Below are 16,799 nucleotides of genomic sequence, written 5' to 3'. Positions count from 1 at the left end.
TTTATTCATCTTCTCCTTATACGAATCAGGATAACCAATCAATTTGAAACAAGAGTCCTTCAAATGCCCACTCCTTTTACAGTTTTCACAAAAACTTTTGTTCTTGAATTTCTTCTGATCTCTCTTATTGTTTGGACTTTGCTTAGAGAAAAACACAGCTCCTTCATTAGTCTCATTCAAGGTAGAAACTACCTGACGTTGTGACTCTATTCTCAGAATCATTGAGTAAGCCTTATTAACACTTGGCAAAGGATCAAGTAATAAAATCTGACTCCTCACCTAATCATAACCATCATGCAGCCCCATAAGGAATTGCATCAACTTGTTTTCTTCAGCAAATTCAGATACAGCCTTAGAGGCACCACAAGAGCAGTTTGGTAAAGGCTTTACTGTAGCCAATTCATCCCATAATCGTTTGAGTTGAGTATAATACACAGATACAAAAAAATTATCCTGACTAACAGAGCTTATCTTGCGTTGGAGTTGATACACAAGTGCTCCATTACTTTCCCCAAATCTCTCCTCTATCTCACGCCAAAGTTGTCTAGCATTGTTAGTGTAAATGAAGGCATCTACAAGATCCTTAGAAATCAAATTTAACAACCAAGAGGTAACCATATAATCGTACCTCTTCCAGAGATTAAACTCCTCGCTATTTTCATCCAGAATCAGAATTTCCCCATTTACAAACCCTAGCTTGTTCTTAGCGCCTAGGGCAATTTGTATTCCTCTACTCCACGATCTATAATTGAGACCAGTTAATGGAGTAGAGACTAAGATCATACCTGGATGATCTGAGGCATGAATTTGTAACGGATCTCCTGCCGCAATATTAGATTTGTTCAAAGCCATGAAGTGTTGTCGCTGGTTTGATTAAAGACAGAGAATCTGGAAATTGAAGATCGCTTCGATGACCGATCCGAGAACATCGAATGAAATTGGTGAAACAAATCAAGCAGATCCCATTGATCTCCGCTCTGATACCATGTGAAGAAATCAATAACTGGGAAAATAAATATGCTCAAAACATAGAAGAGAGAGATGAAATAAAACTTCTCTAAATCATAATCCGTCAGTTCAAGACATATGCCTACTAAAATATATATATAACATGACTAATCCTCTACATCCGGTTCTATTTACATACACTTCTGCTGCTACTGTACATATATGTAAATAAATCTAACAGTATAACCAAGAGACAACCAACAACAATTGATAATTAATGATTAGTGACTCAAAGTGACAGTCGGTGACTCACGACGAATGGTTTGCGACTCATGACAAAAAAAAAACCTCTGAATTTGAATAAGAGAAGTCGATGGAGAAAGATGAGAGGATGGTGATAGTCGATGGAGCAAAAAGAGAGGATGGTGATATTCGATGGAGGAAGATGAGAGGATAGCGACGGTCGGCAATGCACGACGACGCACAATGATAGTGGACGATAAAGAAAGAAGCAACACTCAACTTTATGACGAAGAAAGACGTGAAAAAGAAGACTGCAAGTAGTTTTCTAGAAGAAGAAAAAGACACGAAAAAAGACATGAGGGTTTTGTGGAGAAGTTTGCTGCAAGATTTGTAACAACTCGTTAGTGGGTATAGGTCACTTGGTCCATAATCTCATGTGTATTGAATTTTGTTTTTATTTGAATAATGATTTTGAGGAATTATATGTATTGTAATAGGTGATGCTTGAAAAGTTAAAGTAAAAAGGGAATGATATATATGTTGAAAAGTCAAAGCACAGGAAGTTTGGTGGTGGTTGAAAAGTTAAAGAAATATGGGATTTTGAGTGAGTTGAAAAGTCAAAGTAAAATAGGGTTAAAAAGTTGAAATTAGGGTACGTGGTTGCCGAGTATATATATATATATATTATATTAAGTTGGCCTATGTAAAGATGGGTTATTATATATATGTATATGTATAAATGGGGGTATAAAAGGAGAAGAAAAGAGTAAATGGGGGGGGAGGGGGAATTTGCAGATTTTCTGGGGAGCTCAGCGTGCAAGCTTCTTCTTCCTTCATTCTTTCTATCCTCATCTCTCCTTGATTCTCGAAGCTTCAAGAATGTCGGGGGTTGTTGTTCTAGCGCATTGCTTTTTGTTCCCACAGCGCTATATTGTGCCTTCTTTCTCCTTCGGTTTAGGCTTCTGAAAATCTCTCAGGGTAAGTTCCTATGTCTCTTTTACCTTTTAAAGGCAAGTTCTTATGCTTCTTTTACCTTTCAGATGCAAATTCTTATGCTTCTTTTCTTTCAGATGCAAGTTCCTAATCCCCTTTTCAGTTCAGAATCATTAGTTCTTTCATTTCTTTGGGATTTTTGTTCTTGAAACCCTATTTTTGGGTAAGCGGGTTTTGCCTATTTTATTTTGTTAGTCTTGTGGCCTTTCTTGAAATGCTTGTTGAATCTTGTTGAAAACCCCAATAAGGTTTCTATTCACCCTATATTTCTAAAGGAATTACATTTTTCTTGATTAGGGTTTAGTTTCATTCAAGATTTTGATGTATCTTGCGTGTGTTCTGTCTCTTGTGCTTGTCATTCTTGTTGTCGGATTCTAGTGGCTAACCAATTGGGCCAAGGCTGTCGACCATGCAAGGAAGCAGGCACTGGCGGTCAACCGTTGGTCAAAAGCTATCGTTTTGCCCTTGTTGTCGACTGATACACCCCGTATTGCTTATATACTGCCCCAAACATTTTGTTAACTATTATTAAGTTCATTCATTAATTTTAATATTGATTAATGGTTATCTTTGGGAGGGGGGGTAAAAATACAACCATAAGTATGGAGTTGTGCATTACTTGTGATCTTGCATGAATTTATAAATGCATTGAAATTGCTTATGTGTCCATGGTGATGAGTATATATATATATATATATATATCCATGTACGAACATTTACTTGGGAAATTTATAAGTGTATGATCATGTGATACAAATGGTTAAGGGTGGTGAGTCATATGCCATATGACATGGGGATGTCTCAAGTAAACTCGTGAGTAGTTGTTGGAGAGTAACGCACTGAATATGACATTAATGACTGATTACATGGCATTGCATATAATGATCTTGTCATCAAGTTTTGACTATGTAGCTAATCCTTAGACTTGAACTGTCGTGGTTGTCTCGTGTTTTAGTATGCAGGATTTGCCAATGCATCGAACTATCTAATTGCGAGGTGGGGATATTCATCTATGTGGTTCTATATTGCTAATGCATGGAGGCATGTGCTCAGGGATAGGATATGTCACCCTCATTTAGATAAGGCAAACGTCCTATGTGGTCTATTGTTACTGTGATGAGAAAGTGTTTGACAAAGGCAATATGATTAATCAGAAAAGTATTTCCTGATATGTCATCTAGTCACGTTGATAAGATCTAACACATAGTTACCGAGTTTGTGAGTTTATCGTACCATGACTCTCGCTCAACCGGGACACTGAGTGATGAAAGAATTTTATTACATAGTAATCGTTAATTGTAATAGGCTCACTTAAAGTTTTACTTCATTGCCTTCTATATTGTTCTGGGCCGGTACTAGGCGCTTCCCAAGACCTTTCAAAATGTCACCAGAACATGGAGAGATTCTCATGATAGGTTAAGGTAATTCGGCCGGCGTCAAAAGAGATTTTGGCATTATCTAATTGCTATTAGATAATGAATCTAGAAAGTCACACACTATATAGCGTGACATCTGGTATCAGTACTGTGCACATGTCATGTCTCGAACATCATTGATAGTTAATAGTGATTTTAAATATGTCATTAAGTGTTAATAACTAGATTCATTACAAGTTAATGATCCGGTTGCAGTTTCTTTTGGAACTACATGTAGAGTCGATTGCTTCGCTCGACAGTCGACTCCATAAGGCTGCCAGTCGATTGTTACTATTACCTCTGCTCGAGTCAATGGCTTCTACATGGCACGAAATTGGAGGGGGTGCGTGGTGAATTGAAGGCTGGAAATTGGCTTCCTAAGACCAGAGAAATTCAAGAAAGAAAATTGCAAAGGTTGGTGCTTGGCTTATTCCTTTGTTATTCTAATTTTGCTTCTGTCAAATTTACAAAGAGCATAATTGTTATGTAGGGAAAATTCTGGATTGTCGGGAGAGACTGATGAGTAAGAATGAATCAAAGTTTTCAGCTTACCATAGGATCACGACGTGGTACTGAGTAGCTTGTTAGGTGTGGACGGACTAGGCCCTCTACATGATAAGGAGGATTCAGTCTCAATGTAGAAATAGTTTCTACACCCACCTAACATCGAGTTATAGGTATGTGATTTATTGTATTTCATATGATAAAACATCATGTTGATTAAATATTGAAGCAGTGTATGGTATATGTATTTATGACTTCCGTTGTGTATGTCTGATGTGCAAAAAAATTTAAATTTACCTATAGCGCTATATGTGTATTCCAACATCTACCAAGTTCCAAACTTGATTGGAATATACAAATTCAATTTTTGATTTCATAACCTCATGCCACTTCTGAGAATCGATATTTGATATTGCCTCCTTATAACTGGTAGGATGAATCAATTGATCACTATCCCTATATAGAAACAATTTTTATATCTCCTTCACAACTAGTTCATATCAACATTTTGAAGGATGAGATACTCTACCAGATCTATGAGGACCTTGATTGGTTGTACCATACTCAGTCATCTAATTAGGGATTTGTAGTTCAGAAGACTCCTCTTCCAAATTTATTTTCTTTCACATACCCTCTTCCTAGATAAACTCTTTTTTTCCCCCCAAAATAGGCATGTTTAGCGATCAAGATTCTCTAATCATCAAGAAAATAGACATAATACCATAAACTATCTTTAGAATATCATACAAATCTTCCTTTCTTAGATTTGGGTTCTAACTTTTCTATTTTCAACTTTTTAACAAAAATAGGAAAACCTTAAATCTTAACATGCTTAAGATTCAGTGGTCTCCCAACCTATATCTCATTTGACGTTATCTCAATAGATTTTTTCTATGCTTTATTTAATAGATAAGCCTTAGTGAGAAGAGCATAACCCCGTAACAAAATTGGTAAATTTGCATGGCTAATCATAGAATGTACTATGCAACAGAGTACAATTCCAACGTTCAACCAGTCTATTAAGTTGCAGTGTGTGAGGGGGCATTAATTGTGATACAATGACACATTTCTTAAGATAATTAACAAATTCAGTACTCTAGTATTCACCTCCTCGATCAGATTGAATGATTTTGATACTCATTTTTTATTTGATTTTTTACTTTAACCTTAAACTCTTTAAAATTTTCAAAAGTTTTAGACTTGTACTCCATCAAGTACATATAATAAGACTAAGATAAATCATCAGTAAAGACTGTAAAGTAGACATAACTACCTTAAGCCATAATATTTATAGGCCCAACAACTCTATAGCCTTTTCCCCTTGTCTAAAGACAGACTTAGTCATTTTCTTAAGAAAAACATCTCCTATTTATAGAGGTTAGCACCCCATCAAAGTATTCTAGCCATTGGAGTGAAGATCATGAAAAAACCAACCACTTTCAGTTGTGACTACAGTGAAGGCGAGGGTGTGTATATATGTATATATATTAATTGAAGAAATGTCAGTCAAGTTAAAATGGTAAAATTAGGCAAATCTCAAATTTCTATAACTCAACCTTTATCATCTGTAAAGAAGAATAACAATATTATGTCCTATTTAATAATTCAAAATGATTGTTCAACCAGGTAAAATATCAAAAACATATAGTTATATTAATTTTAAAAACTACCATAAATCCTGAAATCTATGCAAACACACATTTGACGTTTTGCATTGTGGAAATTTGCGTAAGCTTGGCAGCAAGCTCATTTGAATCAGGCTTCCTGTTGCGATGACAACAATTAGAATCCCAGGTCGACGTGCGTTTGGATAAATGAAATACCAAAGTTTAAGACTGTATTCTCTTTACTTTTTAATTTTTAGTTTTAAGTTTTAAATTCATTTTTAATTTTCTATTTTAGTAATCTATTTTTAAAAAATTAAAAATACATTCTTTTTATCATTTTAAAAAACTATTCCTCAAAACAGAAAATTAAAAGACCTGATCTCTTTGAAATTTTGAAAATAAGCTTTTAATTATATTTTATTTAATAAATTTGATATTTAATAAATTAAAAATATTTAATATTAATATATTATTAAAAATATATATACATTTTAAAGTTAATGAATTTTATAATATTTTTTATTATAATAATAAAATATGAATAAATAAATAAATTTATTTTAAATTTTAAATTTATTTTAGTTAAAAACACTCAAAATAATTTTTTGTTGTTTTGAGTTTTCTTTATAATTTTTTTTATTTTAAAAAATATATTTTTAAAAACTATAAAGAGAACACGTTTTTATTATTTTAAAAAATTAAAAACTAAAAATGAATTAAAAACAGTAAAAAGAACGCAACCTAAATTTCTATGATGGTATAGATTTCGCTCAATATGTTAAGATTTAGACCTAAATAGATTAAATATGCAAAATGACATAAAGGGCTATTAGTATTATTTCAAATGACATTTAAAAATCATATATCCAAGTGTTCGCCTTGGTGAATTTGTCATCACCTAGAAAAACTAATCATTCAAGTAACCTTTTGTACACATTAATAAAAATATCAGTTTTAACATCGTTGTCGTCGTTGTCAACAGTGCATGTTATTCTTAGTTAAAGTAAGTGATATGACATCTATAATATCATTTGACTTTTAAAATCATATCGATAATACAAATTTAAAAAAAAATAATGCAAATAATTTTACGCTAAATGTCCCTCTTATTCACCCCTTTAGCAAGACAATAGTTTGGTTGGGGTTACGTTTCGACACCAGTCTCATAAGAAAAAGTTTCAAGAGATTGCCGATAATGAAAACATAAATTTAACAAAAGAAAAAAGGAAAAAAAAAAAAACACAGTTTGTCAATGAATCCCCATAACAATAGGAGGACAGATGGAATGGGCTGGAGAGCAAATATAAGATGAGATGTCAAGTCAATATGTCCATCCATTCCTTCCACCAAAGCAAACCTAATAGTTCTCTACAACACTGCCATTCTTTACAGCCCCATAGTTTAGTTATTTGAATCCAACACACAAAGAGAAAACCAGATACATTAAGTTATGTACACAAAAGCTTAACAGAGAAACGGAAGGAACCAACAGGAAAACTGATTCTCACAGAAGCCACCTTATTTCCCCGAGAAAGGAGGACATCGATTACTAAACAAGAAACCTAGCCGCTTCTGAAAACCCTGCATTCATAAGGCACTGTGAATCATTACAATTTTATATGAACAACGAATTCGGGAATATGGAAGAGAGTACACTTTAGCATTCATTGGATAACTTAACTGCCCAATCGGGAAAGCTCAGGCTCCGCGAGGAGCATATCTTTTAGTGGTTTCCAAGTCTTCTCTTTTTCACCAGCACTACAAGGGCAGAAGAAGATGTCAGTCTTCAAGATGCATATTCTCTATCTGCTAGTACAGACGAGGAAACAGAAAACATCCCGGAAAGTCAGAGGGGCAACAAAAAGGAAGACCAGCAGAGTCGACTTTTCCTAGTATGCAGACATCAAGAGTGGACACATGTTCGGTACATGTGTGTATCCATTGGGTAACTAAACACTACCCGTAAATCAAGTTATACCATTTAGCATATTTTGTTAATTCCTATCTTCCAGAATTCCTAGTTACCTGCCAAAAAGGGTCATCTTTGACAGAAAATAAATTATTCCAAAATTTGCGTTCTCTCTTCACTCAGCAGACACAAGAGTGAAGAATTTAGAGGAATTTTCAAATATTTTTGCCTTTGCCCCCAGCGAGGGAGCACATCCAACCAGGACTGCAAACAAAAATGACAGTCTCAACTTTGTTGTCACCTTTCCATAAATTGACAAAAAAAGGGAGGGAGAGTATCTGCTTTCTTCTAAAAGCCCAACCGCATGTTTACCAACTAAATGTCTACAAGAAATACTGCACCAAGACAATTATACAAGGAAGTGACGTACACACCTGAAAATAAAATCAAGTGACAGCATCCTGTGGTGAATTTTATAATCGCTACCAATGTAAGTCACAACCAAGTTACCAGCATCTGGGTGGGGCCAGCTCCTTGAAGTAGGAAATCGCAGGATAAATGTCCCAGGGTCTTGAAGGCCTGCTGGTCCTTGAAGTGAATACTCTGCTTCTTCTTTCGTAATGAATCCTTCTATCCACTTAGGAGATGTAGAATTCCAGGCTGAATTTACCCAATGTATTGATAGCGTATAAGCTACTGGATATAGCCAACACCACAGCTTCTCAAAGTGTTCTCGGGCCACTAACTCCTGGCACCCAGCAATTTTCCTCAACAGCTCTAAGTCCTAGAAGATCAATAATCGTCAAAAAAAACATAACTTTTACTGATTTTGATAGAAGTTCTTTACATTTAGAACATAAAAAACATAACTATTACAAATGTTATTTACCAAACTGCCCATCAAAAACTCACTTTGTCAGCAACATCCCAAGCCTTTATCATAATATATGGGATTAGCTACATGAATTCTACCCTTCTGTTCATTTTTATCTATGGCCTTATCTTCCATAAGGCTCATATAATTAATATTAAACCTAAGTGTCTCCCCATTGAAGGAAAACCCAAAATTCTGAAATGAGAAAAATTAGAGGACCAAGGCCGATGGCCAAAACCCTGCTCGTGTCACCATTTTAGGACTCCTTTTTTTAATTTTTGTTTTATATCAATATTCAATAGCAAGGTAAGACGTGTTAAATACAATAAAGATAGTTTAGCCATGTGAAGAAAAAAAAGTAATAAATGCTCACATGGGAAGAGTGAATGGAATGGAAGAAGTTTTTAGCAAGAGAGATAAGAGGAAGATAAAGAAAAACTTGGTGGAAAACTCCAAGGCATGATATAAATTATAATGGCTTTACAAAAGATGTAGCCATAGATACAAATAATTGGCATGCTAGAGTTCAAGTAAACTCCACTCAATGGAATTTAAGACTTGATATATTGTTGGGAGGTGGTGTCATATCATTACCACTACATTGTTTCAGATTCAAAGCAAACTATTATATCTATGTATTTTTCTCTTCTTTTTTTTTTGAGGGAGGAAGGGGGGTGTTTGAGTAAACTTTAATTGTCATCTATTTTATGTGAGATATATTATAAACACCCAAATCCTTGCAGAACTTGAAATAAATCATACTAAAACCATGTAAGAATAAAATTATATACATTACCAAAACCATATAGAAAATAGGTACACATACTTTCTTAAAATAAATAGAGAAATAAGTATATATACCATGCCAAATCCATGTAAAAATAGGTATACATGTTATACCAAATCCATGCAAGAATATCTATTCATTCTTTCCCAAATAAATATAGATATAAGTATAGATATACTCCGCCTAATCTATGTGGGAATAGATAACTTTCATGCATAATAGGCTATCAGCTAGGTCGACTATAGCTTGACTCTATCACACTAGGAGTCGACTATGGCTTTGATATAGTCAACTCTGGCACACGGGGAGTTGACTATGGATGACTGGGAGTCAACTATGGATGCAGAGAGTCGACTCCCAATCTGATCTTTGGAGAAAATGCTCTAGAAATGCATGGTCGAGTGGCTTGATGATGTGGCAAGTGAACTGACGTGGCGTTGATGTGGCATAGGCATCCAGGAGATGTGTGCATGGCATACCTTTGTGCAGTAGGGTGTCGAGTGGATGCAATCGTTCGGGGTACGAGTGAGTGGACACGTCTGTTCGACTGTGAAAGGTGCAAAGGAAGAGATATGTACCTTCACGAGATGATGCAATCTAGACCGTTAGGTCGTGCCTAAATCTAAAAGGATGTGATCTGAAGATCTAGATTAATCTGAATCAAACAATATGACCTTTCACGATTGGACACTTGGAAACTATAAATAGGACCCTCCTATTTCCATTTCTTTAATCCAAAAATCAATTCGAGTCTACTGATTTTGTACATTCCTCCTCCAATATACTTTCATAATCCTCTATTACTTCTAAGTGCAAGAGATTCTAATCTCTTTCCTCCGGTCAAGAAGAGTGCAATCAAGTTTGGTTTCGCCCGACAAGGTTAGTATTGTGTTGTACTAATTCTTAGAAGAAGTGTTATATCTTGAAAGAGATTCTAATCTCTTTCCTCTGGTCAAGAAGAGTGCAATCAAGTTTGGTTTCGCCCAACAAGGTTAGTATTGTATTGTACTAATTCTTGGAAGAAGTGTTATATCTTGGAAGACAGACATCCATTGATCCTTTAGCACCATTGAGGGGGCGAAATCTGTCTTAAGAAGATTTGCTTTGGCATAACTCATTTCAAACCGATTCTATGTTCTTTTTCCAAATCTCCTTTCATTATACAATTGCGTTTCCATTTTATTGTTAATGTGCACATTTTCTTAGTTAAATTAAGATTTTCTACAACAATTTTTAATCTTAAAGAAAAGCTTTCTTGTATAAATACGCTTGCATATTGTTTATCTCATTTTAACTCATTCAAGTTATATCTATCATCATGAACTACACCTTATCCTAACTAAGTTAAGGTTAATGACACAACATTCATAATGGTAATTAAGTTCTAAAAGCCACATTAATAATACAAATCCATTATATATATATATATATATATTAGATCATGGTTTGGCAATAGAATCTATACATCGGATAGTTTGAGCGTTTTAGTCTAGTTCATCAATTTAGACATTTTTATCTTGGCCATCCCACATTTGTTCTTGTGGACATTAAATATTTTCTTATCTTGATATTCTTGGCAATTTTATCTAGTTTAATTGTAGTTAGGGTTGTATAGACATTGATTTAGTTTATTATCATGGAATGGATATTTTTATGGTTCAATTTATTGGTTATTATTTGTTATTGTCATGATATGGTATGGCATGTATCAAGGCTTTCTTGACCTTATGGGTTAGCTGCCAATTATGGCCCCCAACTATAGAGTTGGTATCGAAGCCTTGGGTTCTAGATTTTAACTACTAGATTTGATCCTTTTTTATTGAGTCCCTTGTAACTAAAAGAGCAACATTTAGTAGGTTCAGGATTGTGGTTATGAACTCAAGCACACTCACAATTGGGACATTTCTAAAAGGCTATTAGGATATTGTTCTATTCAATTTCGATATCTATTGTCTTCTTATTTGGTCAGGTCTATTGGATAACGTTGTGAAAATTTTGTTTATATGTCTCCGAGGGCACATCCAAATGCTAGGGGAGCTATAGCTTAAGAGACCTTTGATAACAACTTCATGCTTAGTGGTTAAGATAAACATGATAGATCATCTTAATTAGTTGGCATTTTCTTGGGAGGCTACTATACCTCCTACTATTTAGAATGATCTCATGGTTGAGGTAGTTATAGAAATACAAGTCGTCTATCAAGTCAAAGATATTAGGTTGATAATAGCAAAGTCTGGTAGGATATGTCTAACTTTGAAGATGTTGTTGGGAGTGAATGTTTCATCTAAACATTATAGTTTTAGTGGATTGTCATAGGAAGAATGGACTTTTGACCTAGGATTAGCATTTGATCTTGAGAATTTGCAAAGTGAAAAAAAAAAAAAGGTCTCCTTTTAATAGTAAAGGCTAGTTAATTGTCTCAAAAAAGGGTAGCAAGGATATTTACCTAGCTAGTGTAATTGAGGTTGCGAGAGAACGAAGTGAGGACACAAGCACCATGACAAATTGGGGAAATTACTTATTTTCGAAGGATATCTTAGATGTCCATAAAATGGAGAGAAGTAAGTTCCATATAGTTGTTGACCAGGATTATTTCTATAGCAGTGTTATTGAGAAGAAATTGAATCAGAACTCAGAAAAATGTCAAGCATGAGTGGATGGAGGAATATGAAAGGAGTTTTTAAGAACTAAAGAAGAGGAAAACTTCAACAGCTTGAACCAGATAGAACAAGGGATTTTTTTATATATAGTGCCTCCAAGAATTCTTTAGGCTGCATCCTTACGTTTCATGGAAAAGTGATAGTCTATGGTTTAGGCTGCATCCTTATGTCCCAGATTAAGTTGCAGGTATTTTAAATTTGAAATTGTAGAGGTGTTATTTATACAAAGAATAGTTTGGCATCAATATAGATAAAGTCAACATTTCAATGTTCTAGAAGAAAATAAGTAGACTTATTTATTTTTCTGAGCATTCAAATTGTACTATGATGAACTTCCACACAAAGCTCAGTGACTAATGTTTGGAGTAGAAAGAACTATGAGGGGTTGGCTATTTAAGGGCTGGCCAATGAACTTGGTTAGAAGATTTTAGCTAATTGAAGGTAGAAGTAGAGCAAAACCTGTTGGTAAATTTTAAAGTCCAATCAATATTGACTAGAATGATAAATCAAGAATATAATGCTAACGTGAAGATGAGAAATCTAAAATATAAATCTGAGTTTTGACTTAGTAATGCATTTGAGGACCTAGTCAAGATTTTCTAACTTAGAGGTAGACAGGGTGTACTAGCTAATAGTGTCTAATGAATGAATTGCTAGAAGTTCATAGGTCACATTACACTACCCATCCATGTAATGCTAAGATGTATAGAGATTTGATGAAAGTTTATTAGTGGCCCTGTAAAAAGACACAGGTGATAGAGTTTGTATCCAAGTGTTTAGGAAGTCAGCCGATAAAGTCTGTGTACTAAGACTAGTAGAGTTGTTGAAACCTTTATTTATACTTGAGTGGGAATGAGAATGTATAACCATGAAAATTGGGGGTAACACTCTCTATATAGGAGAAAATGATTTCTCCTGGATTGAACTAACAAAGATAGCTCACATTTCAGTGAAAAAAAGAAAAAAAAAAAAAAAACTATACATTTGGAAAAATTAGCTACCTTGTATGTACAAGAAATGGTAAGATTTCAGAGAGTGGCAATCAGTATTGTATCAATATATATTTGAGGTATATCTTTAGATTTGGAGATAGTTTTTAGCTAAGCCTAATTAAAAAGATAAATTTAGTATAAGCTATCGCCCATAGATGGATGAAAAATCTAAAGAGAGAATTCAGACTTAGAGGAATCATTGAGGAGTTGTGCAAGAGATTATAAAGGCAACTGGCGTGAGCACATATCTAGGATAAAATATGCCTATAACAGTAGCTATTAAGTTAGAATCCAAATGCACCTTCAAAGATTTTGTATTCTAGAGCTTGTCTCTTACTTGACAGTTTGAGATAAGGCTAAACACTTGGGACTAGAATTGGTACAAGGTGCAGTAGACAAAGTATATTTAAGCAGGGAAAGGTTGCTTACAGCCCAATGTAGACATAATCATCAGTGATATATATTGATGTCTATGCATAAATGTGTGCTGGCAAGCACATGCATTTCTTCAGGGAATGTGAGTGGTTGGGTGTGTGCAAATTGGTGGGTTGAGAGAGAGAGAGAGAGAGAGAGAGAGAGAGAAACCAGCTGTGTCAATGATCTGGAACTGCAATGCGCAATCATTATGAACTGTTGTTTTATCACAGAAGCCACATTCACCCAAAGAACATGATTGTTATTTTGTGAGATCAGATCCCAAACTTTTGTTCCCTCCTCTACCAATGCCTTCGCAATTATTATTTGTCGCCTGAAAAACAAAATTCATATCATATTGTCAATTGAATGGCTAGAAATTTATGGCATATATATAGAAGAGTCTAAGTTGTTGATTTCAGGTAGTTTATTCACAGAAATTACATCCAAAGGGAATGAAGCAACTGTGAGAGCAATTCATATTGCTTCTTTTTCAACAGCTAGAAAGAAATAGGAGATAGTTTGGTAAAGCTCAAAAAATAGTACATTTGTTCCCCATGTGAAATAGCACTTGTGACAATTCCCAACAGATGCTATTCCAACCACGGATGTGGCATAAGCAGATGATTTCTCAACATGTACCAGTTGCTTTTCATGGGCAAGCAGAATGAGTAGTTATCTTTTATGCAGAAAAAAAATTGTGAAAAACATTTCCTTCAAAGGTTCTGCAATCATTACTGTTAGAAGATGTGGCTGATTCATATTCCTTATGGGGCTGATTCATATTGCTTCATATCCACAGGAGTCCATGGGAGATTTATTTAATTACTTTGCTTTCCTTATTTAAGTGATTTGATTGTATATTATGTCTTCTATCTTTTTTGTATATTTCTTTCTATATTCGGTTGTTGTAGCCTTCCTTTTATTTCTTTCTAGATTTGGTACTTTCCTAAATCTGCATAAGGCAGGTTGTGCCTATGCTGTATAAATTTACAGCTTGTGTTGCATCTTAATAATAAGTCGAGTTTTTCCTTCTTTTCTTGACATAGTATCAGAGCCTTAGGATTAGTCCTAGGCATGTCGAGATTGTAAAGCTGAGAGGCCCTCTTGATCCAATTCTCTCTCAACCCATAGAATGGCGGCCGAAACTGAAAAATCAGTAGGCATGACTGATGTTACAGAAAGTACTAGTCAAGGCACTGGGAGGGAACTTCCGATCAGTCATAGTATTGGAGGAGAACTTCCGATTGTCCAAGCAGCCTATAGGTTGAATGGCAAGAACTACCTCAAGTGGTCCCAACTTATCAAGACTTTCTTGAAAGGCAAGGGAAAATTGAGTCATTTGGAGGGATCTGGACCGCAGGAGAATGATCCTATGTATGGTGCATGGGATGAAGAAGATTCATTAGTCTATCTTGGCTATGGAACTCCATGAATCCGAAGATTAGTGATACCGTTATGTTCTTAACAACGGCAAGGGAGATATGGGAGGCGGTGAAGATTACCTATTCAAAGGTACGTGATGTCACTCAGATTTATGAACTTAGGACCAAGGCAGCAGCAACCAAGCAAGGGAATTGGTCTATCACCGAATATTCCAACTTGTTACAAACCTTGTGGCAAGAATTGGATCACTATCAGTGCATCCAAATGAAATGCAGTGAAGATGCAGCAGTCCAGAAGAGATTTGTAAAGAATGAGCGAATATATGACTTCTTGGCTGGACTAAATTTAGAATATGATGCTGCTAAAATTCAAATTCTTGGTAAGCCTAATCTACCCTCCTTAAATGAAGTAATTTCTATTGTACATGCAAAAGAAGGCCGAAGAGGAGTTATGTTGGAGCATGGTCACCTGGAGAATTCAGCTCTATTGACTCTAAAAGGAGCTGGACGTGAAAGAGGGACTAAAGAAGATAAAAGATTCATGGATACAAGTTGGACCACAAACAAAGATAGTTTGTGGTGCACTTTCTGTAAGAAGCCGAGGCATACAGTTGATAAATGTTGGAGGGTTCATGGGAAGCCAACAAAAGGAGGACAACAACTTAAGGCTAAGGTACAAGCCTACACTGCCAATGGTCAACAGCCATCCCATATGACCAACTACAGTGACCAAAAGCATACATAAGGCAAAGAAATAGGATTGATGGGACTCAAACAGGAGGAGATTGAGAAGTTAAGGAACCTATTGGGGTCTCTTGAAAAAGAGCAAGGTGTTAGTGCTTCAAATCTTGTCTTCACAGGTATTACTTTCAATTCTTGTTGCTTAAATGCTTCAGATTTAGGTTTTAAATCACACTGGGTACTTGATTCCGATGCAACCGACCACATGACCCATTCTTCACACAAATTTCTAAACTACAAACCATGCCCCAATACTAAAAAGATTGTGTTGGCTAATGGATCTCTAACTATTGTTGCTGGAATAGGGGATATCCTTATTAACAATTAACTAATTCTGAAAGATGTTCTCCATGTCCCAAAACTCTACACCAATCTCATCTCTATTAAAAAACTGACCCAAGACACTAATTGTTGTGCCATCTTCTATCCAAATCTTTGTGAATTTCAGGAAAAGGACACGAGGAAGAAGATTGGGCATGCTAAGGTGAAAGAGGGGTTGTACTACCTTGAAGAGTCTAGTGGGCTGAGTGATAGAAAACATTTTTCTCCTATATATTTTTTAGCTAAATCCAATAAGGATGTTTTATGGCTTCATCATTTTCGCCTAGGACATCCATCTTTTGTAGTTCTTCGGTCTATGTATCCCTCTTTGTTCAAGGGATTAGATAATAGTGATTTACATTGTGATGTTTGTCAATTTGCTAAGCATAAAAGAGTTTCATTTACTCTTAATAATACTCAATGTGCTCTTCCTTTCAACTTAATTCATAGTGACATTTGGGGTCCTTCTCCTATTCCTAATATTTCGGGTGCTCGATGGTTTGTGTTGTTTGTGGATGATTGTACCCGAGTTGTGTGGTTGTATCTTCTAAAGAACAAATCAGAAGTATGCATCATTTTTCCTAATTTCTATACCATGATTAAGAATCAATTTGGTATTGGAATTAAAAGAATGAGAACTGACAATGCCAAAGATTTTTTTAACCAAACTCTATCTCTTTTCTTTCAAGAGATGGGTATAATTCATGAGTCTTCTTGTGTTTATACCCCTCAGCAAAATGGAGTAGCTGAGAGGAAGAATGGTCATTTGTTGGCAGTTACAAGATCCTTTTTATTTCACAATAATGTGCCAAAACGCTATTGGGGATAAGCTATCTTGACAGCTACTTATCTCACCAATAGGCTTCCTTCTAGGAATCTTGACCTCCAAAGTCCTCTTCAGCTTCTTACTAAGGCATTCCCAAAATTTATTCCAACAAATCTTTGCCCAAGAGTGTTTGGTTGTTTGGTTTTTGTTCATAATCATTCTCCTCATAGAGGGAAATTG

At 35.2% G+C, this 16,799-nt stretch overlaps 2 protein-coding genes across 6 annotated transcripts in view; both read right to left on the bottom strand.

Annotated features, from left to right (window-relative positions):
- Nucleotides 1-279: 279 nt before the first annotated feature.
- On the bottom strand, nucleotides 280-852 carry LOC127794724 (uncharacterized). The gene has a single exon (XM_052325970.1). It carries the CDS (start codon nucleotides 850-852, stop codon nucleotides 280-282), a length of 573 nt encoding a protein of 190 aa, XP_052181930.1.
- Nucleotides 853-7,021: 6,169 nt separating this feature from the next.
- Nucleotides 7,022-16,799, bottom strand: part of LOC127794888 (SH2 domain-containing protein A-like) — a 62,120-nt gene continuing 52,342 nt past the window's right edge. For 3 of the 5 annotated variants that reach the window (XM_052326171.1, XM_052326172.1, XM_052326170.1), the window contains 4 exons: nucleotides 13,518-13,680; nucleotides 8,054-8,403; nucleotides 7,392-7,468; nucleotides 7,022-7,307 (listed from right to left, as the gene is read on the bottom strand). In XM_052326171.1, the coding sequence (XP_052182131.1) occupies nucleotides 7,273-7,307; nucleotides 7,392-7,468; nucleotides 8,054-8,403; nucleotides 13,518-13,680 (625 nt within the window). In that variant the 3' untranslated portion in view covers nucleotides 7,022-7,272. The remainder of the gene's footprint in view (nucleotides 7,308-7,391; nucleotides 7,469-8,053; nucleotides 8,404-13,517; nucleotides 13,681-16,799) is intronic. The other 2 variants (XM_052326173.1, XM_052326174.1) reach the window with 2 other exon arrangements.

Source organism: Diospyros lotus, chromosome 2, assembly GCF_014633365.1.
Source record: "Diospyros lotus cultivar Yz01 chromosome 2, ASM1463336v1, whole genome shotgun sequence".
Taxonomy (NCBI): Eukaryota; Viridiplantae; Streptophyta; class Magnoliopsida; order Ericales; family Ebenaceae; genus Diospyros; species Diospyros lotus.
The sequence above is the reverse complement of the archived record's forward strand: the minus strand, read 5'-3'. Positions and strand labels throughout refer to the sequence as shown.

Excerpts from the sequence above, each read along its gene's own strand:
- LOC127794724 (XM_052325970.1), bottom strand. The coding sequence starts at position 852 with ATGGCTTTGAACAAATCTAATATTGCGGCAGGAGATCCGTTACAAATT.